Source organism: Panthera tigris, chromosome A2, assembly GCF_018350195.1.
Source record: "Panthera tigris isolate Pti1 chromosome A2, P.tigris_Pti1_mat1.1, whole genome shotgun sequence".
Taxonomy (NCBI): domain Eukaryota; kingdom Metazoa; phylum Chordata; class Mammalia; order Carnivora; family Felidae; genus Panthera; species Panthera tigris.
The window spans coordinates 109,463,241-109,485,350 of NC_056661.1; the positions used below are offsets into that span (position 1 = coordinate 109,463,241).

At 34.8% G+C, this 22,110-nt stretch overlaps 1 protein-coding gene across 13 annotated transcripts in view; it reads right to left on the reverse strand.

The window, feature by feature from the left end:
- Positions 1-6,439: 6,439 nt before the first annotated feature.
- The window catches only part of SNX13 (sorting nexin 13), a 134,671-nt gene continuing 119,000 nt past the window's right edge, over positions 6,440-22,110 (reverse strand). For 11 of the 13 annotated variants that reach the window (XM_042967838.1, XM_042967778.1, XM_042967806.1 and 8 more), the window contains 6 exons: positions 19,184-19,345; positions 17,641-17,712; positions 14,548-14,693; positions 14,199-14,267; positions 12,439-12,551; positions 6,440-9,987 (listed from right to left, as the gene is read on the reverse strand). In XM_042967838.1, the coding sequence (XP_042823772.1) occupies positions 9,740-9,987; positions 12,439-12,551; positions 14,199-14,267; positions 14,548-14,693; positions 17,641-17,712; positions 19,184-19,345 (810 nt within the window). In that variant the 3' untranslated portion in view covers positions 6,440-9,739. Of the gene's footprint in view, positions 9,988-12,438; positions 12,552-14,167; positions 14,268-14,547; positions 14,694-17,640; positions 17,713-19,183; positions 19,346-22,110 lie in introns of all 13 variants that reach the window. The other 2 variants (XR_006211493.1, XM_042967828.1) reach the window with 2 other exon arrangements.

Sequence of the window (22,110 nt, forward strand, 5' to 3'; positions counted from 1 at the left end):
AATGCCTCTCCTAGGTATTTACCCAAAAGAATGAAGGCATATGCACAAACACCTGTATGTGAAGGCTTATTCTGCCCCCAGCTGACATACTGCAATACAATTCTAACGCTAATCATTCAGAGTTATCATCACATTCTACGGGTTTAAAGGCACAGTCTCCAACAAGATTGCCCTTAATCCTGATGCCAACCACATTTGGGAGTGCCCAGGCCACTTGTACTTTTGATAAACTGGTTATGAATCCAGGAGTTCCAACAACCTCTTGTTTTAGTAATTCACTAGAACTATTCACAGAATTCAGAAAAGCACTATAATTATGATGACACTTTTACTATCAAGGATATAAATCAGGACAGTGAAATAAAGAGGCACATAGGGTGAGTTCTGTGAGGTTCCCCAATGCCGATCTTTCTTGCCCCCTTCCCGTAGAATAAAGGTGGGTCAAACTACTAGCACAATAATATGTTTGTTGTTCAACCAGGAAGTTCTAGTGAGCTTTGAATTCCACAGTTTGTATTGGACTTTCATGACAGAGTCATGGATGACTGAATCACTGGCCATGTAATGAAACTCAATATCAAGTCCCCCCTCTCCTCACCAAAGGTCAGCTGGCTCTAAGTCCCAAACCTCCTCATCATGTGACTGATCTTTCTGGAGATCAGCTCCCTTCCTAAGTCAACTCATCGCCTTAGCATGACTCAGGTGCTCTAAGGGGCTCATGAATAACAAAAACACTCCTACTACAAGGGAAATTCCATGAATTTAGAGTCTTCCAGAGTCAGCAACAAAGGATAGAGGTCAAATTCTTTATTATACAACCATGTTTATAGTAGCTTTATTTATAATTACCGAGGTCTTGAAATAACCCAGTGTCCTTCAACTGATGAGTAGATAAAACAATTGTTGTTATCCATATATATATTATGGAACATTAACAACAATAAAGAGCATGAGTTATTGATACATGTAACAACATACATGAATTTCAAAAACAATATGAAAAAAATTTTACATAGTCATTTTAAACATAGTAACTCTCTGTGTAACACTGTTTTATGATCTGAAGCCATCAGAAGATTAAAGTCTTTTTATAAAGCCATAATAATTTTATTCAGCTCAGTGATTTACATCCTCAGTACTATTGATGTTTTGGACCAGAAAGTTCTTTGTTGTGGGCTACGATAGGATGTTTAGCTACATTCCTGGCCTCTACTTATTAAGAGGCTACTAGCAACTTCTCTGGTCCCGACAATCAAAAATGTCCAGATATTCCCTTATGTTGCATGAAAGGTAAACTCACTCCCATTTGAACACTACTAAATCAGTCAAACACAACTTCTACATTTTCATAACCTAAAAGTTTTGTGGAGACAAAGATAACTTACTTGATCCATTAAATCAGCATAGGAAATTCAAGGCACTCAAATTGGGCTTTACATAGGAAAACATATCCAAATTTTTTAATAATTAGAAACTTCAGCGTAATATTACTTTTAACACTAAGGTGAAGACATGTAGATGTTTTAAACCAAAATTATTAAAACCAACATTTAAACCATAATTATTAAAATTATTTGTCTAATTATTCACTTCATTTAGGAATATTTTCTGACTTTTACCTAATACCTAATTATTAAAACAAGTTCTTAGCATTGTTCTTTTATTTGATAACTGATGCATGCTTTTGTTTCTTATCTTGTATTAAGGCCATTAACTTAAAGAATGACCAGCTTTTTGTACCCACCTTCTTCAGCAAGAATTCGAGTTTCCTTAAAGAACTAGCAAACTTATCCACTGGACTATTTGTTGACATTTTCTCCCTGAAACTTATTTGGTTCCTTTATTTTTAATTTATTTTAAGTCCTAGTCAACTTATGCAATCAAAATAGGAGCTTCATTAAATTTAATATTTTATAATTGAGTATCTTTCATATAGTCATCTGGTTCATTAATGTTTTATTTTGGTTTTTAAAGAAATGATCAAGAGGGGCGCCTGGGTGACTCAGTCGGTTAAACGTCCAACTTCAACTCGGGTCATGATCTCACAGTTTGTGGGTTTGAGCCCCACGTTGGGGTCTGTGCTGATAGCTCAGAGCCTGGAGCCTGCTTCGGATTCTGTGTCTCCCTCTGTCTCTCTGCCCCTCCCCCACTTGTGCTCTGTCTCTATCAAAAATAAATACAATATAAAAAAATTTAAAAAAATAATAAACATTTTTTTTTAAATGAGCAAGAAAAATCAGGCTACTTAGCATTCTTCAGGTTGCATAGAAAGTCATGAAGCTCCTGACAAGCCAAAAGTAATCTTTCAATCTGCAGTCCCATTCTGTCATGCATACATACTCATTGAAATAACTGCTATAAAAACCAAGGAAAATTCCTAAGTCTCAACTCTTACCCTAAAGCCAGTGAAACTAATTTCCATTTTTTTTAAAATCTTCGTATGTGTTCTCTCCTATTTGATGGTTAATCTGTATTTTTACATTAGATATTCCCAATAGTGCGATCAATTTTTATGCCCAATTAATTTCCAGAAGTTGAGGCAATGAAGTGGGTAAATGCCAGCGACAAATACAGTGTCACAAACAATTTGTAAAAGGCCAACTTTCTTTTATATTAAGAGAAAAGACATTTTCTTCTCCATTTACACACACACACACACACACACACACACACACACACACACACAACTAGCAGCCTCACTTTTACCACTGCACCCTGAATCAAAAATAAAGAGCAAAACTCACCAATTCACTACAGCAGCTTTGGAAGGAGGGAGTTGAGAGGCAAGAAGGACTGCGGGAAGGTGCTCCCTTTCCCACAGGCACGAAAACATTTTCTTGTCTTTTTTTTTTTTTTTTTTTTTTTCCTTTTTTAAGCTTGTAGTACTGTATGAGGAAGACAAACAAGATGGAGTGGTCTACTTCTGCCAGTAGAAACACCTGTGGGCTGCAACAAGCTCGTCCTAATCTCACAGGTGTGACCAGCTCCCAGCCTTACTAAAATGTCAGTATGATACTAAGAATCCTCAAAACCATTAAACAAAAAAGACAACTGGCTGCTTGATAGACAATCAGAAGATCAGACGGCAAAAACCAGCTTCTCAACATTGCTTCAACCAACGGAGAAATAAAGCAGCTGTGTACTTAATCAAAACCAGAACTGGACTTGACCAAGACCCAGAAAAAAAAGCAGAGGGAAAGAAAAAGAAAACAGCAGGGATAAAAGCTGTAATTGTTTAAGGAGGTTCATCCCTAAAGGTGAAGTCAGTGCATTAGGTGAGTCACCTGGGCATCTCAGTGGGCTTTGCACCTGTCAAAGGAAAACTCAAGAAACAAGAGCATTAGGGAAAGGTGTTTACAAAGACTGCAAGGGAATTTTCAGGCCCTAGAAGGGCTGGCTCACAAAATAAAAAGGACAGTAGGTATCTGAAAGAAAAATATCCCACAATATCAGTGTTCCTTAGTTAATAGCCTGATCATGGCAATTTTCTCATATAACCATTCATTTCACATCCTCAAGAAAAACGCTGTTTTCTCAGGTTGCAAAATCCCTTTATTTTCTTCCCCCGCCCCTCAACTATTGGATGCTTCCTTAAGTAAAATACTTGGTTTTGCTGCCAGTCCCTGGCCTTCCCCTCCTCTTAACGCAGACTTAGGCATCCCCTTTACATTCTCCATACAATGGAAGCCACACATTTGTTGGCTGTTTGCTTATGGAGAAAAGACTGTCTCTATGACAGCATATCAGTGGCTCTCAACTGGGAGCAGTTTTGCCCCAGACATCACTTGGCAGTGTCTGGAGTCATTCTTGGTTATCATAACTGGGGGTGAGGGGTAGTGCTACTGGAATTATCAAGTGGGTAGGGCCCAGGGAGGCTGATAAAGATCCCATCGTGCACAGGACAGCTCCAACAAATTATGCAGCCTGAAATATCAACAGCACTACTGAGAAACCGTGGCACACACTACAATCAGACCACCACCCAGACCACCACCGTGGAGGTTTCATCCTCACACTTAACGGCTGTGAAATTGGGGGTAAATGACTCCCATCTATAAATTGGAGAACAGTATTACACCTCAAAAAGTCATTTTGATTATGAAATACTAAGTAACTGGGTGCTATGGGAGTCTTTATTGGAAATACACAAATCTGTTCCTCAAGCTTCTTGGGAGTATATATCCATATTATATCATTTGATCTTTTTTCCCTTTTATCTACATCTGAATTCTCTCTACTGTTTCCACCTCTAGGTATAGAGGCTTCTACAGGAGGATAAATCTTATTGACTTTCAGTGCAAATCTCTTTTTTTTTTTTACTATTAGCCATTTCTTTGGATCAAGATATATAGGTATGCAAAAAAAAAAAAAAAAGTTAACATTGCAGGTAGGACTGCTGTCCTTTGAAAACCCTGCTTGCAAGACTGGCCCTTGTTCTCAGGTATCTGAGAAGTTAGATTTTGGAAGCATTCCTACCATTCCCTAAACTGATAAAAGTGGCTCATTAAGCCTCAACTATTTGTACGAAATATATGGCTCGTACAGAACACGTGCTTTCCTGCAGGGAGTCCAGAATTTTGGTACATACCATGCAGAGGGTGCCTACAGGACCTCTCCCCAATAAAAATCAATCTTGAATGAGCTCCCCTGGTAGGCAATAGTTCACGTGTTGTCACAATTCATTGCTGCAGGGGAATTAAGTGTATTCTGCAAGACTTCATTTGTAAGGGAACTTTTGAAGCTCATGAGGTTTCCCTCAGACTTTGTGCCAGGCATCCTTTTCCTTTGATCTTGTTCTATATAGCCTTTTGCTGTAATAAATCTTAGCTGTGAGTAGGACCATATGCTTGGAGTCCTGTCAGCTCTTCCAGTGAATCGCCAGGGGGTGGTCTTTGGGACTTCCAATGCAAAGTCCTACTTTTATTCCACCTGATATGTGAAAGGTCATGTTTACCCACTTACGTTAAAATACCGTATTTCATGCATTTCTCATACACTGTGAATTGGTAAATGAGTTAATTTTTTTTTAATGTTTTTATTTATGAGAGACAGAGCACAAGTGGGGGAGGGCCAGAGAGAGAGAGGGAGACACAGAATCCAGAGCAGGCTCCAGGCTCTGAGCTGTCAGCACCGAGCCCAATGTGGGGCTCAAAACCACGAACCACGAGATCATGATCTCAGCTGAAGTCGGACACTTAACCAACTGAGCCAACCAGGTGCCCCGTGTTAATTTTTTTTTTTCTTGTGACGTTCTGGGTTGTCGGCTGCTTCAAGTTTGCCCAGGCCAGATATCTGCCAGTATATATGGGCCAATGTCTGGTACACATTTTAAGAACTGAAATGTATCACATTCCTCTCTCCCCTCTGCACTTGCTAGTAATACCCTTTTGACCACACTAGCAAGATCTTTTGCAAGTATCTTTCCCACTCCTCACGGGACATACTATATTATCCCTTACTGAGTTCATTATTCTGGTACCCAGGGTCGAATTAAACTCTAAAGCTGCTATTTAACAACCTGTTAATTTTTCATATTCTCCTTTATCTTCCAAAGATTCAACTTTCCATTGGAATGATAGGCTACAAATAAAACTTTGTGGCCCAAGTCCACTGGTTTTTCTGTCTAGAGTTTATATTCCCTAATTAAAGATGCTTCACCTTTTTTTCCTCCCCATCTACGATTTCTCAAATCATGTTCCTTGGGAACATTATCCTCAAGCTATTAATTAAGGTGCATATGACAAAAAATTCTGTGGTTAAGTTTGGGAAGTTAGGTAAACAAAATTAAACAGACTCATTTATTACAGAAATTTTCAGAAACATTGATAGTATCACTTGGATTGTAAAGGAACATTTTAGGGTTTTGAATAGTATGTAGACTTGCATAAGTTACATAGAAGTACATTACTGCTCAGAAACATCGTAAAGGGGACCAATATTTTACAGTGTGCACTTTAACAAATACTATGCCTGTCCCTAGTAGGGTAAAAGTACTCACAGTTGATGTCTGAGAAGTCTATACAGATATAAGAAGACTAAGAATATTATGACCACCCAGACATAGCCACGTTGAGTACTGAGTCTATTGCCTTTAGAACTGAAACATCTAAAATATTAGGAAGACTATGAATTAAAAATGAGATCAAATAAAAACTGTTAATGGATTATTTATTATAGATCTTTCTCAATGAGGAAATGACTTTCTAATTTTGTATGAAGTTTCCTTAACATTATGGTAGTAAATTACTTGCCCCATAAAATGGAAATATTAAATTCAATTAGTTGTCGGTAATCACTCAACAGCTCTTCTATCAATCTGGAACTTGAACTGCCTGGTTGCTAAAATGAAAAGAAAGGAAAATATACACAGACACTAAAAGACCACTGAACAAGCATTTTTTTTTTTTTAAGTAATAAAAATACAACATTACTAAATAAATTCAACAAAAAGGTTTGTTAATACTTTATTAGTATTTTCTAATGGACAGAACATAACGCAAACCAAATAAAAACTTTAATCTTCCTTTTAGTTCAATAAAAATAACTGACATTCTGATTGTTGTTTCTTCTTTGTTAAAGAAGGAAAGTATTGATAGGTTAGGCACACAGTTGACATTTACTGTACAATGATATGCACAAGTTATCTTTTAACAACTATAATACTAAGATGTGCTCTTTATATTCTTCCCTTGTAGTACAGGAGCCATGCTCCTATAAGCAAAATTTACTAATAACAAAATAATTTTACAAGGAGTGACAAAAAAGACTTTTAAAACAAGTCCTTAAATAAAAGGATGCAGCAACAACGGAATGTAAGTTGTTGGGTTAAGAAACAGTTTAAACTAGATCTCAAAACATTAAAAATTCATTTATTTTACAATTACTCAAATACACATGCATTAAATGAAAATATTGCACAAAATTAAAATTTTAAATTGTGAAATTTATATTGTTCTTAATTTTTAAAAAATTGATACACTTTCTGGTAGCACTTAACTGATTTTCCCCCAAACACCAGCAGCACAAACTTAAAATGAGCGAACTGAAATATACAAGAAAGTTTTTAACTTTTTTTTTAACAAAAAAATTAAGGCTAACCAAGTGCATCCATTGGTCAATGGCACAATTTTTCAGCAACTATTCAGAACACCCTAATCGTAGGAAATTGCCCAGCTAAGCACTATATTTAAATCATACAATCAATTTTTAGGTGAATAAACTAGAAGTTAGTAGTGACGGTTTCTAAATAGTTTATATGTTACCTGAAAAATCAGAAAACCCAAACAAAATATGATTAATTTTGAAGGTTCTTGCCTAAAGGCACCACTGACTTAAAAACACATTCAAAAATCAAATATCCGAAGACTTAAAGCCTCTTCAGGTATATATTTATATATGCAATAAATGCATTAAATGTAATAACTTTATTAAATGTAGTACACTGTACTTGACATGGATTAAATATTTTACATACAGCTTGACCAAGTCATTAAAACGTATCTCTAATTTTAGCATGACCACAGCTCTCTCTGATGTAAAAACACAGATGTGCGTGGAGAAGACGCACAGCCATTTACATAGACTCTACCATTTGACATTTCTGCTTCTGAAATATAAACTCTTTCAACAAAAATTGTTTTAAAAACCCACTTACTCATATAGTTTTTGGTATGACTGCAGTTACCTTGCAGGGCTCTGTTATGAAAAGTTGCCATTTTGCACGACCTTTCTTTCCCTGGTTGATGGCCAACATTCCTCACATTATCTGGAAATGCTTTTCACAGGTACACACTAGGCTCTTACATGAATTCTTGTTTACTCTTAGACTTATTTATGTCAAAAATATACTTGAAATGGGCAAGGGTATATTTGAAAATCATTGCACTTGTGGCCATGCCGATGCATCCCACAGACGTGTTTCACAAATCCTCACTTTGAAAGCCTGGGGCATCGGGAGGGACCTCAGCAGGGAGACACAATGAGAAGAAAAAATACTGTTTCTTCCACCAGAGTCAATAAGGATCTTTTCTCATTTCCAAGTTGCAATGAAAGGGATTTCATTTATGTAATTCTTTAGACATGCAACACATACTGAATATATGCATACTGTAAGTATGCACAACAGCATCATTAATAAATATGATTATTATTATAAAGCTTTAAAGGAAGGCTTTATTCTGTTATTAGGCTTCACTCTGTAAGTAGGACCTCAGTGAAAACAAGACAGTAACATCTTGTTCCAATCTTAAAGCTCCCAAATAACTGGGATACTGATACTCTGTCCCTTTATCTTAAGCACCCAGACGTTCTTTTAATACCAGGATCTTGGCTCAGTGGTCTGATGAGTAGCTTCACTATTTTAAGGTTGTAGTGTTAAGTATTTTTAAAACAAAAAATGCTGACATACCCAAACCCTTAGTCAGTGTAAGTATTTAAAACTATGCAGAAATCCTGCATACAAGGGATATGAAGACTTCCAAGATGGACAAATGGAGAACGAGAAACTATAAGAAATGCAGAGGCTCCAAAACTGGAAAAGGTAATTTGTTGTTGTTGGTATAAAATTATTTTAGGGATTTAAATGTATACACCCAGGGGTTTTGCCAACTCGCTTTATTTAGTAGAATTTTACATTATGCAAAATATAAATAAAAGCATATTTTAAAAAATATTATAGTTCTGTTTTCATTATTTATTTTCATATATACACAGTAATAGAATTAAGAATTTGTATGTTTACATATGACTACTAAGCTCATTTAATCCTTTGATTTGCTACTTTTGCAATCGCCTAAGGTATGTCTAGATCACACAATTTAAAATTATCATATTGTAACTTTCAAGAGTGTGTTTTTTTTAATTTCCATATTTTTTAAAACAACAATGTATTTGGCAGTTCTTTCAAGAGATTATACTCCCTATTGTATAATCCGTAATCTCTTAAAGATAAAGAAACCTGTAATAATTTTGAAACTTAAGTGAGAATGCCACTATATGCTTCTTTTTGCACACAGAATACCAGAAGAAAATTTATGGTTGAGTACCATAAGAGCAAAATAGAGCCCCAAAGCACATAAGAATCAATTAAAATTTGTTTTATACCAATGAATAACAAATCCAATCAAATTCTGGTTTTGATTGGTTTTATTTTATGTCACAAAACTGTGATTAGGATATAAGGTTACTTCATACTTTAAGGGCATCCTGTCACTTTCCCCAGACCTGAAGCAGATGTTGCAAAGATCATTCGCCTGGCTAATCCACATTATATCAAAATTCTGATAAAGACCTATAAAATTATTATGCAAAAAACAAATCCCTCCAAGTCATACACTGCTCAGTTTCCCAGTGTTAAACAAATTAGCCAGTTTATCTGTGAACCATTGTTTTGTGCTTTCCTTAGCTTTCGTATATACATTCTGGCACTTTGTCATTGCTGGAGAATGCTGATTAGGCTGAAATGGAAGAGACCAACGTCATTCTTGCTTGAGAAGGGGGCAGTATCCTCTCAATGCTGCAAAAATATGCACCAAATCATTTAAGACACAGAAATCTCTCTTGGTAGTGGCTGGATTACAGACGAGGATGAGAAGAACCACAGTCCTATGGATGTATTAATAATCTATTTTGAGACACTGAAAGACTGGTGCGACACAACAGTATATGAGTTAAGCCCCAGAAGATCTGTCCATATTATTAGTCTTGGACAAAATGAACACCAGCTTCATAGATTGGAGTGTCACCTTTTCTGTAAAGAAGGCGCTTGAGTAGTCTGAAGTTTCTGTTTATATTTCTGTATCTGCTTTGACCGTGAATGCAGTTTGTTGAAAAGTTCACGAAATTTATACTGTGGAAATAAGGTTTCCAAAAAGCCTTCCAGGAAGACATAAACCATTCTCCTATTTAACTGGTTGTGCTGAAACATTTCGAAAACACGAAGAATACCTTTTCGTGTTGTCTCAGCCCCAATAATGTGCTTCAGTTCATCTAAATGAAGAGGGGGAAAATAAACATAATTCATTACTCATATAAAGGAAACGCAAGGCCTAAACTATGCTCTAAGTTAAATAAAGTATATTAAATACACAGTTGAGTAATACAGGAGGTATTCAGTTAATGTGTTTTGGCTACATATTATAACTGAGACTTAAAATTTAAACATCTGCAGGCAGCCACCTACTTACTAGACACTGGGGATGATAAAGCAAAGGAAAAATCAGGATCCGGACTCAGAAACCCCACATTAGAGTTAGAATCCCTTAATACCTATATGGTACTTACCCATCCTGAGTTTGTTTCCTTATCTGTAAAATGGGGATTTACAATAAGCAAACTCTTATAACTGTAAGAATTTAGAGAACTTTAATGAAATAATGTGAAAAGTAATACACAAAGTCTTAAACACTGTACAAATAGTCTTAATGTATCTAATGCACAGTGAGAAATACTATAAGGAAATGATGTACGAAAGCTGATTACTGATCTCAAAAAACTTGCAATGGTCAAAGTGCCATGAAAATACCATAAGTATGAAGATGTTTACAGAGGGGAGAATTTCACATGGTACACGACAAGGAAAGGCTCTCTTTGTGGAAGTGACGAGTGAGGTAGACTTTGCTACCTGAGCGGGATGTTGACAGGCACAAACAGATGATGGTTTACCTTTGGTGGAGAGAGCAATGAGCAAATGAGCCCTAAGTGGAAAAAACAAGGCAGGTTCGAAAAATGGGAGCGCTACAATTCAGCTAAATTTTAAGATTCTTTGGAAAAAAAAAAAAAGTGGAGGGAAGAATGGAAAAAAGTGCTGTGGCTACCAGAGTGAGCCAAGTTTGGAGTTTACTCCTAGGCAACGTGAAGTTATTACAGATATCTGAGTAAGGGAATATGTATGATTATCCTTAATGATTTATAATCAGGACCCCAATAGCAGTAAATGCTATGTAATTGTTTTCAAAAGAAACATACAACTTCCAAAAAGTATGTCTCTAAGTAGGAGTACTATACAATTTAAAGCAAATGGCTTATGAATGTACTAAAAACAGGTAAGGGATTATATATATATAAAAACATACAGCTTTGTATTTTCCCTCACTTCCGTCGAGTCCTCACACAAGTGTCCTCTCCTCTCACAACAGCAACTCACCAGACTACTGGTCTCCTCAGCGTTCACCAAGAGCTCACATTCTGGCTTTTCTCTATTGCTCTGCCTTCTGCCTGTGTCTCCCTAACAGAATGCAAGCTCCAAGAAGGCAGAGATTCATGCAAAGAAAGTGTGGCACATGATACGCTCTTAATAAATATTTACTGAACAAATGCAATAAAGTTTCTTTCAGCTATGTAATTCAGTCTACAGCACAACTGGTTTACTAATAAATAGTACATTAAATAATATTTCATCCTAAGCTATTGTTTATTTCTATTTTCCTAAGATGTTATTTCTATGATTTGTTTTTTTTTTCTCCAAATGCAATAGTATAATCTATAAGGCAGAATTAATAACCATTTGGCAGACCTCCAACTTAACCGATGGAAGAGAGATTTTTAAATCTATGATGAAAATATAGTTTTAAAGAAAAACAAAGAGAAAAAAAACCTTAAATGATGTTAAAGAACTTCACAAATACTCCTTCTCCATTCTCTATATTCATAATTAAAATGTGGAGAAGAAATATCTAAGTATTTTCAAAGATATTCGTAACTAAAGAAGGAAGCAAACATCCATCCAGTCACACAAAACTGCTTTTCATATGACATAGGCTCTCTTGTTGAGAGAAGTCAAAATGGGGACAAAGTGAGTCTAAGTTAGTGAGATAGCAGTGTTCTAAAGTAATGCAAATTAGAACAGAATGCCACTATGTATACTTTCTTTGGAATCATGTTTTAATAGAGATTAATGGACCAAACAGTTGTTACTATGTAAAAGGAATCTCTGAAAGAATTTGTTTTTTCTCTGAAGTAGGACAAATACTCTTCCTGGAAACCTCACATTTCATGTTCTTTTATTAGCCCTTTCATCTGTTACACAGGATATTTATCATCAACTTTATTCTCAAAATGGTTCAAGGTAGCAAATGAAGTGGTTAAAAGCACCACTGTTTTTCATGACTGAAAGTAGTGGCTTTTCCAGTTGCTGAGCACAGAGCAGAAGCTGAACAGTCACTTATTATACAAGCTCTGAACCTGGGGTAGCTTCTTTAACCTCTTTGAGCTGCTGTTTCCACCCATAGAAAGCTGTGATGTTAACAGTGCCTAGCTTCTTAATACTGTTATGAGAATTAGTAAAGAATATATGAGAAATGCGTAGCACAATAGCTGATATACGGCAAGTCATTAACTGGTAGTTACTATAATCAAAAGGCAGCTAAACCAGCATGCTCAATGCCAAAAATTCAGAAGAACTACAAATTAATAAGATTTTTATCAAACATGTTCACTCACCTGGCATAATTGAAAGTAATTTAGTTTTTCCTGCAACTCTTGTTCTCATTCGAATAGCTTTATCTCTGCATGGAACAGTCTCTGCTAAAATGCCATTTGGCCAAAAGGCATCTCTATTTAAGAAAATCAAATAAACCTTGTAAAAACTTTCATTTTCAAATGATACAAGTTAGCACAATTATTCCAATTTTCTACAGAAGACACAAATGTTAACAGAAAGTGGAAACATTATGAAATTTTATAGATGTATGATATTCAACAAATAGTAACTAAGAGCAGGGTTCAATTTTAAGTGTAAAGGGATATACATTGGAAAAGTAACAGATGAATTCTGCCCTAGAATAACTTACAAACATTAACAAGTGATAAAGATAGCAAAATGGAATATATAGGCGACTACATTTAAACTCAAAGTAGGCCTCTGATCTCAATGAGAATGAAATCTTATCCAAATACAACCTCATAATAGCTTGAATTTGGATACCTTATAATCTCCCTTGGTGCCCCTATAACTTAGCCAATTTGAACCAATCCTGCACACACACTTACAGCTAGCCTTTTTACAACATTCCTTTCACATTCACACCCTATTCTCCCTCACTTGGTGTGTCTGATTTCTATTCTCCAATTCACAGGCCAAAGATAGGAACTGAGCACAATACCTAAGGTTCCACCTGGGAATTTGGGCTGAGGGAAACAGACTTCCCAGAGCAGTTTTTCTTAACTTTGAACATGAGAAACACATGGGAGCTTTAAAATCTTAATGTTTAGGCCTTCTACTGGATTAATTAGTAAGTTAGGCTCCTAAGATGGGACCCAAACATCACTATTTTTTAAAGCTCTCCAAGTGATTCCAACATGCAGCCAAGGCTGGGAATCAGTGCTCCAGAGTAAACATCACTACCCTACCCTGAAATGGAATGTACATGTGCCATAGCAGGTGGTCAGACTTTTGGAAACAGTGTGGGGTAGGGAGGAGAAACTCAGCTTCAGATTAAAGAAATTTGCTGTTCCCTACTTTACAGCATGTGAGCCTTTGGACAAGCCGCTGAACTTCTCTAATCCTCAGTTTCCACATAATAAAAAATGGAGACAAAAATTCGTATCTCATAAAATAGGATAAAAATCAGAAAGTGTACATAAAGCAGTAGGTGCCAAGCAAATAATTAAGGTTCAATATTGACAGCTCCTTTCTTGCTTCTGTTACTTCAAAGTACATGATGCCATGAATATGCCTGATCTTTCACTTTTAGAAAAGAGGTTCATTTCTGGACTATGCCATGCTTTCCTTAAAGGGACTGTATTTTATCTCAGTCCTGATGACTGGCAAATTACTAGGCACAGAGGAGAGGCGCAGGGTATTTGTGTAGGATGAACATATCAACTGGAGTACTACTGCTCTTGATTTATATTCTTTTCAGAGGTTCAAATAGTTAATAATAAGTCCAGAGCCAGAGATGTACATATTTTTTTTTAATTTTCATTTAAAATCAAGGATTTCAATTATTTTCAAGTCACATTACTATGATAAAATGTAACCAGTATCTTAAAGATTATTCTATAACACTTGTTTCAATTCTGGTTTTAAAGAAACACAGATCAAAGCGTCCATGGAACAAATGTTTATTATAATTCTTACAAGTCTTTTTGTTCATCAAAAAGGAAGAAAACAAAGAAAAGAAAAGCAGTGTAAGTTAATTAGTGATAACAATGCTAAACACTGTACTACCTGAAAGAAGTGACTGTGTCTTAAGATATACCTGAAACGTTTCACTAAGTCCGCTACTTGCTCAGGTGAGGTCATCCAATCAACATGGTCAACTATTTTTCTGAAAGTAAGGAAATTTAAATGAGTAGGGTGAAAATTTTAGAAAATATATAAAATAAGGAAACACTACTTTCATGGAGTAAGCAACTTAGTTTGTATGTAAATTATCTGTAAAAACACCAGGCTGTTTTAATGATCATAAAAGGCCCAGAGATGAAAATTCTCCTATAAAAGTTGAGCAATCTACTTCCAGAAGTACAAGTTTAAAAGCTAAGTAAGAACAGTTCTAAGGGATGAAAAAAAAAAAAAAAAAAAGAGAAAAAAACAAAAAACCCTGGTACCTGTTAATAGTATCACCATAAGTGGCTCTGATAAGCTGCTGAAGTAGGTTTTTGATATTCCTTCGCAACCACTGATTCCTCTCTTTTAAGTCAAACACTTCATCCATAAGAAGCAGCATTACTCTAAGTGGAATATTGTCATCCACCTGACAAAATATGGGAAGAAATAAAAAAATGTTTGAGTTACCTATCTATTATGAATGGCTACTTCTGCTGCTTTTACAAAATTATTGCCACTATTTCAGACATCAGAGAACAAGTTGTATTATAGTCTTCATAATCTAACATTTCAGTCTAATTTTTAAAATATATGTTTTTAATAGCCAAATTATGGAAAGAGCCTAAATGTCCATCAACTGATGAATGGATAAAAAAATTGTGGTTTATATACACAATGGAGTACTACGTGGCAATGAGAAAGAATGAAATATGGCCCTTTGTAGCAACGTGGATGGAACTGGAGAGTGTGATGCTAAGTGAAATAAGCCATACAGAGAAAGACAGATACCATATGGTTTCACTCTTATGTGGATCCTGAGAAACTTAACAGAAACCCATGGGGGAGGGGATGGAAAAAAAAAAAAAAAAAGAGGTTAGAGTGGGAGAGAGCCAAATCATAAGAGACTCTTAAAAACTGAGAACTGAGGGTTGATGGGGGGTGGGAGGGAGGGGAGGGTGGGTGATGGGTATTGAGGAGGGCACCTTTTGGGATGAGCACTGGGTGTTGTATGGAAACCAATTTGACAATAAACTTCATATATTGAAAAAATAAAATAAAATATATGTTTTTAACAGTCATTTTGACACAATATAAAATTTCACAACCCTACAATTCCACGGTGGTAGAGAAAAAAACTTCAAACTTCTTAAAGTCAATCTATGAAGTCCTGGGAAGAGAAAATTTGGCTCTTTTACTTTTAGTAGAGTCTGTACTAGTCTGATAAGGTAAATGCTATTCCCTTTGCCTATTTTCTGGAGCATCTTTTACAAGAGAACAAAATATTCTCAACATTTCTCCTTATTTAATAGAACAAAACACAATCTACACAAAATAACATGTTTTCCTTTGTTAGTGAGTTGTCTGTATTTAGGTATTTTAAGAAGCTGAAATAAAATCCAGTATATAGCTAAGTTAATACTACAAAAGGCGTATTTCACTACATTTCTAAAATTTTAACTTTTAACAAGTAAAAATCTGCACACTTTTGTTATGGGAATATGCAATTAATGGTATAAAAATAAAGGTAAAAGTAAAGACAACTAGAAAAAAGTTAAAAAAAGTTTAAAAAAAGGTAAAAAGTAAATGCAACTAGAATGTTTTGATTCCAAAAATACATACAAAGCAAAGATTTAGAACTATAATAAAACTGCATATAAATGCCAGTAATTTTATAATACTTTCATCACCAACATACTCTAATTATTTCCTCATCCATGTTGTAACTTAAATCTTTAGGAAATTCCATGAGTTATATATTTTTCACTGTCATGCTGTCAACATTTTCTTAGTGCACCTTTCCTTTCACATGTTGAAAACTCATAGCTAAACCAAACAAGGGGTGGCTGAGGTTGGTGAGGGGCATGGCTGGTGGGGAAAGAGACCAATTTCACTCCTGAGGTAAAATAAATATTGCTCTAGTCTCTAATCAAGTATACTCACAAGTTTGGAACAACATGGTAATTCTAATAAATACCTAAATTGTAAAAACCTCTAACAGAAGGTATGATGTTTTGGATATTATACCAGCATAAATCGTAACAAAACATTCTAAAATGAATTTTAAAAAGCAAATAATAGATTATCTTTAATACAGTTTATTATAAGAATTTCAATGTGAAACTGAAGGGAGGTAATTGTAACTTGAAAATAAATCTGCCTAAGAAAACAGAATACAAAGCCCAGCCTCAAACATATATGATAATCTGATTTGTCACAAGGGAGAAATATAGGACACATGGGAAAAGAGGGCCTTCTCATTAAATGGTGCCTGGGTCAACTGGACCCCTACCCTCATTCCATACACAAAAATCAATCCTAGATGAATGGGGAATCTAAATTTTTCCATGATAAAATAAAAAATATTTTTAAAGAAAATCATAGGTGATCTCTGTGACCTTTCAGTAGGCACAGATTATATATATACATTACACAACAGGACACAAATCAGAAGATATTCACAATACACAAATACTTATATCTAGCAAAGAACCACTATTCAGATTATATAAAGCACTCTTGTTAATCAAAAAGACAAAGACAGCCAAGCCAACAGAAAACAGAGGAAAGAGCTAGACACACAAGACAAGACACCCAAATGGCCAATAAACATATGCAAAAAGGTTCAACATTTCAACAGTCATCAGAGAAATGGAAACCCACATGAGACAACCCGAGTGGCTAAAATTTAAAAGACGTAACATATTGACTGTTGGCAGGCTATGGAGCATTGAAATTCTCATGCATTGCTGGTAGCAGTGTAAGCAGCACGGACACTGTGGAAAACTATTGACAGTATCTATTAAAACTGAATCTATGAATACCCTCTAACCAAGCAATTCCATTCCTGGGTATAGACCCAACAGAAATGTGTACTTAATTTTTTAATCAAATGACATGTACAAGAATGTCCATAGGAGTACTACTCATAATACAACAAATAAATTATACTATATTTACAAAATGGAATACTGTAGGTCGACAAGAATGAAGAAACTACAATCACACAAAACAACATGGAAGAATATCACAATGTTGAGCAAAATAAGCCAGACTTAAAGGAGTACATACCTTACTGTTTCATTTATATAAAGTATAAAAGCAGGGTAGAAGTCAGGATAGTGATTATCCTTGGTGGGGAGAGGATAGTGACAGGAAGAGAGCATTAGGGGCTTTCTGGGGTATTAACATTCTGTTTCTTGTTTAGAGTGATTACATGGACATGTTCAGTTTGTAAGAAATCATCAAACTTAACACATACAATATATACACATTACTGATAGATATACATATTATACTTTGTTAAAAAGTTAAAAAGATTTGCCAAGTATGATTTCAATTACAGTTGAGTACTACCAAAAACAAAATTAACTCACAGTATCATCAAGTTGAGCTGAGACCCGACAATGTTCAGGATCTGAATCAGTCTTCGGAATTAAAGGAGGCACCTAACGTTTAAAAACAAAAACAAAAACAAAAAACAACAAAGTAAACACACTAAAGAAGACAGTGAAAGAACACAATACAATAATCAATCAAAATGAGCACTAAGCATAATAATAGTGTTTAATTTTATTTTGGGGACAATACATAAGCAAAATTTACATAGTATTAAAAAGTATTAATAATCTACAATTAGAAACCAAATGTTAAAGTGTGATTACTTCTTTACCAAAAGATATTTTTTCCTTTAAAAGAAAAAATGGACTTTTGAGTTGGAAGGGGAGATTATTTAGTCAAACTCCTATACTTTTTAGAAGAAATTAAAGCTAAGAAAGGTTAAATGATTTAAAAACCAAATGTTCGTAGCAAAGCCAGGGAACAAAATTCCAATCTTCTTTCTTTTGCCATAGGGAGCTTAACAGTATATTAACAAGCTTAAAAAATGAATTAACCTGTTGTTAGATAATATAAGTTATGGGGAAAATGGACAAATTATCATTTGTCAGCATGACAGGAATCATCAAGATTACCTATAACCCCTTCATGTTACTAGTAAGGAAAAGGGACCTGGAAAAGCTCAGTGAGTTCTGTACAAAGTCATATGGGTAGTTATCAGCAAGAATGGCACTGGAAAATCCTCATTTTCAGTGTTAGCGTTATGTTCCCATGATTAGAAACAAAGATAAAGCATCAGAGAAAGTATGAGAATAAATAGAAAAGTATGGATTGAGATACACATTATTTTAGGAGTTGTCTCTTAATGAATTTCTGTTATTTAAATATACATACATACGCATATATATGATAGATATTTAGTTAGATCTGACACATGATCTAACAAATAGAAAACTCTAATAGTTACATCCTTTCTTTTATAGTCTTGATCATAACCTTAAACAAGTAGGTCAAAATAATAAAAAGTATAAATGAGAAAGTAACAACCTATTTGGTCTGCTACCTGTATTTGCTAATGTAATGAAAAAGTTTCCTAGGAAACTCTAATACCACTCACTGGTATATAAAAATAAGTTATGGGCTCAGAGATAGAGGACTGTGAGATTTTTCCTCCCTCTGATCTAGCCACTTGATCATGTGAATCAGGAGAAATTAGGCTTTATGTTTCCTGATGAATACTAACATAGCTAATTTGCACAATAGCGCTTACTTGCTTTGTTTTAGAATTTAATAGCATCATAAAATAAAAACGGCATAATAGAATATAACAGTATAAATAATGTTAACATCACTGGCTTTTACAATTCTACCACAGCAGAGCTTGAGGAATGACTGGATTGTAGAGTATCCATTTCTGATAAGAATTTATTCTCTTTAGTTTTTTTTATTATTTATAAGACTATATGTCTAGAAGGCTGTGGACTTCTGAAAAGAAATAAGGTAAATCTAAGCAGGAGCTCAATAAATCTTAGTTAACTTAAAAATAGTTTGCTGTAGGTATTACTGAAAACATCTTCTTACCTTGAAAAATGATTGCTTTATGTCTTGGCCTAATCTTTCTGACATTTTGCCCATGTTGTCTGACATTTTAGTCATTCCCTCTGCCAAGCTATCAGGGAGGGATTTAACTGCATTTGAAACATTCCTCATAGAATTTCGAAGTGGATTTACAAAAGTGTCCATCTAAGGGGAAAAGATATCATACCATGACTTCATTTTATCAGATTTGTTACTTAACTGAGAAGTGTGGGAAAAACAGAATCAATACACAAGAAGAATGCAATCATTTTCTAGTCTATAATATCTCATTGTATTTTAAAAGTACAGAACTGTTGTCTTCAAAATGTATGGTCTTAAAGCTGTATTTTCACACACAAATATGATTAAAAGCTTGGGGGTGATGAGGCTATTGCTAGAAAATATAAGCTTTCACTTATATAAAAATAAAATACACTGTTAGAGATACTAAGTTTGGCTGCCTTATTAAGGAAATCCTGAAAAAAAAAAAAAATTCCCAAAGAGAAATTAACGCAAATGGAATTAGCCACAATGTACTTCTGCTACAATTCAAGGCAACAATAACATAGACATTTTGAGGAAACACTGAAAAATAAACAATTAGATAAAATAAGCAGAAAGCTCAAGTAATTAACAACTAAGATCTTTTTTTTTTAAATAATTTTTAGATTACATTACATAATGTTTAAATCTATACAGGGAACATGGAATCCTTTAGTAAGACAGAATAGAAGAAGTATAAAAGAAAATGTGATGAGGAACATAAAAAGGAATAATCTCCAGAGGGCTAGGAAGCATTAAAATTGACATTCTGATTGTACAAATGTTAGATAATTTCAATTAAGAAAGGGAGAAATATCTAGAAACCAAAATAGCCTACATATGGTACTGAGATTTTTAATAGAAACAAAAAAGAAAAAAGGGACAGAAAACCAAAGTCATACAAAAAACTAAAGAATATTTTCCAGAAAATGTGAGTTGCATGAAAACTACTGCAGAAACAAATTATGTTCCCTGAAAAAAAAAGAAAAAGAAAAAGAAAAAGAAAAAACGAACTCCACTGCTTCAGGAACACAGCACAATGTTAAGAGATGAGTTCAAGAAGACAAAATTCCTTTACTCTAACGTTTTCATGATTTTTTCATTAAGAAAAACTAGAAAAGATAAAATAAGTACTATTAATAAACAACAGCAAAAAGTGAATTTCAAGAGAACTGTAAAATAACTGGGAGTTTTTAGTTACTCCTTGGATTAAACTGAGCCAATAGCGCTACAGATATGCTTGATGGAATATGTAACATTCAGGAGGGACACTGTCACAAAAGAACAAGTCAGAGGAGAACCAAAGGACAAAAATCAAAGATGAAGAAGGATTTGAAAAACACTACCACTGGTACACAGATACAGAGGTAAAAAGGATAAAAAGATGAAACTCTGTGCATGTGCCCTTGTGTGTAAAATTGTGTGGTCTTATATATGTAGCCTCATGCTATCTTAACACTAAACTATCACTGATACTCTTTTAAAAGACAGAACCTAAATCTATATCATGAGTTAGTTAATAATTATAAATAGTTGCCTGTGCACCATCCTTGACCTACAGAATCCATTTATTTTTCTATCCTTCTTCCTTTTTGCTTTTTAATTTCTGAGGGTAAAGTCCAAGCATCTGTGTTGGGGGTGCGGAATGGATAAACTAGGGGGATGGAAAAACCTCCACAAATGATTCTGATGCCTAATCCTGAAAAAAACCAGAATTTTAGAAGCATAAAAACAGAGTCCATCACTTATGACAAGGTTTCCAAAAACAGGATATCTCTTAAAACATGCTTAAACAAACAAACAAACAAATGTGTAAATTACCAAGCAGAGGAGTGAATTATGGATTGCCGTCATAAATGTACATGTATCCTGACTTACCAAAAATGTTGCCTATTCATTATCACTTCAGATATGTGTATCAGTAACAACACAAATTAATTTTAACTTAAATTTAGATCCCTAACTATAGCTTAAAATGCCTCATACCATGATGTAAAACTGGATAGAGGGGTGCTTGGGTGGCTCAGTCGGTTGAGCATCTGACTCTTGATTTCAGCTTGGGTTGTGATCTCAGGGTTGTGGGATTAAGCTTTGTGTCAGGTTCTGCACTGAGCATGGAGCCTGCTTGAGATTCTCCCCTCTCCGTGGCTCATGCTATCTCTTTCTAAAATAAAAATAGGGAAGCCTGGGTGGCTCAGTCGGTTAAGCGTTCAACTTCCGCTCAGGTCATGATCTCGTGGTTTATGGGTTTGAGCCCTACATCGGGCTCTGTGCTGACAGCTCACAGCCTGGAAACTGCTTCAGATTCTGTGTCTCCCTCTCTCTCTGCCCTCCCCTGCTCACACTCTCTCTCTGTCTCTCAACAATAAATAAATGTTATAAATAAATAAATAAATAACATACAAATAAAAAATAAAATAAAATAAACTGGAAGAAAGATAACTGTGTGCATAAAGGAAGACTGTTACTTATCTCTTCCTAGGAATCGCCTGCATGTCTTGCAAGGCTAGACAAATTGTGTGACCAAGTTAATGTGTTATAATGTATTATTTCTCAAGCTCTGAGAGCCACGGATAAAATGCTTGCAGGTGATTTTCTCTAATAGCTATTTAATGTCCAGTGAAATATAATTAAGGAAAAAATATTAAATTATAATTTAGCCAAAAAGGATATGTAGCTGAAAAACCTCTAATTCTTGACATGCATAAAATTATTTTGCCAATCTAAAAGAGGTCAAGATGCACTTGGTAATTACCAACATGATTTATCAAAAATGTATGTTACTAAGGATTTCCAGAAATGATTTGGAAGGATCTTTAAACTCCAGTAGTAATATTTTTAAAAAGTGACACATAGCTGTTTGGATATACAAACATATATGTGCTTTA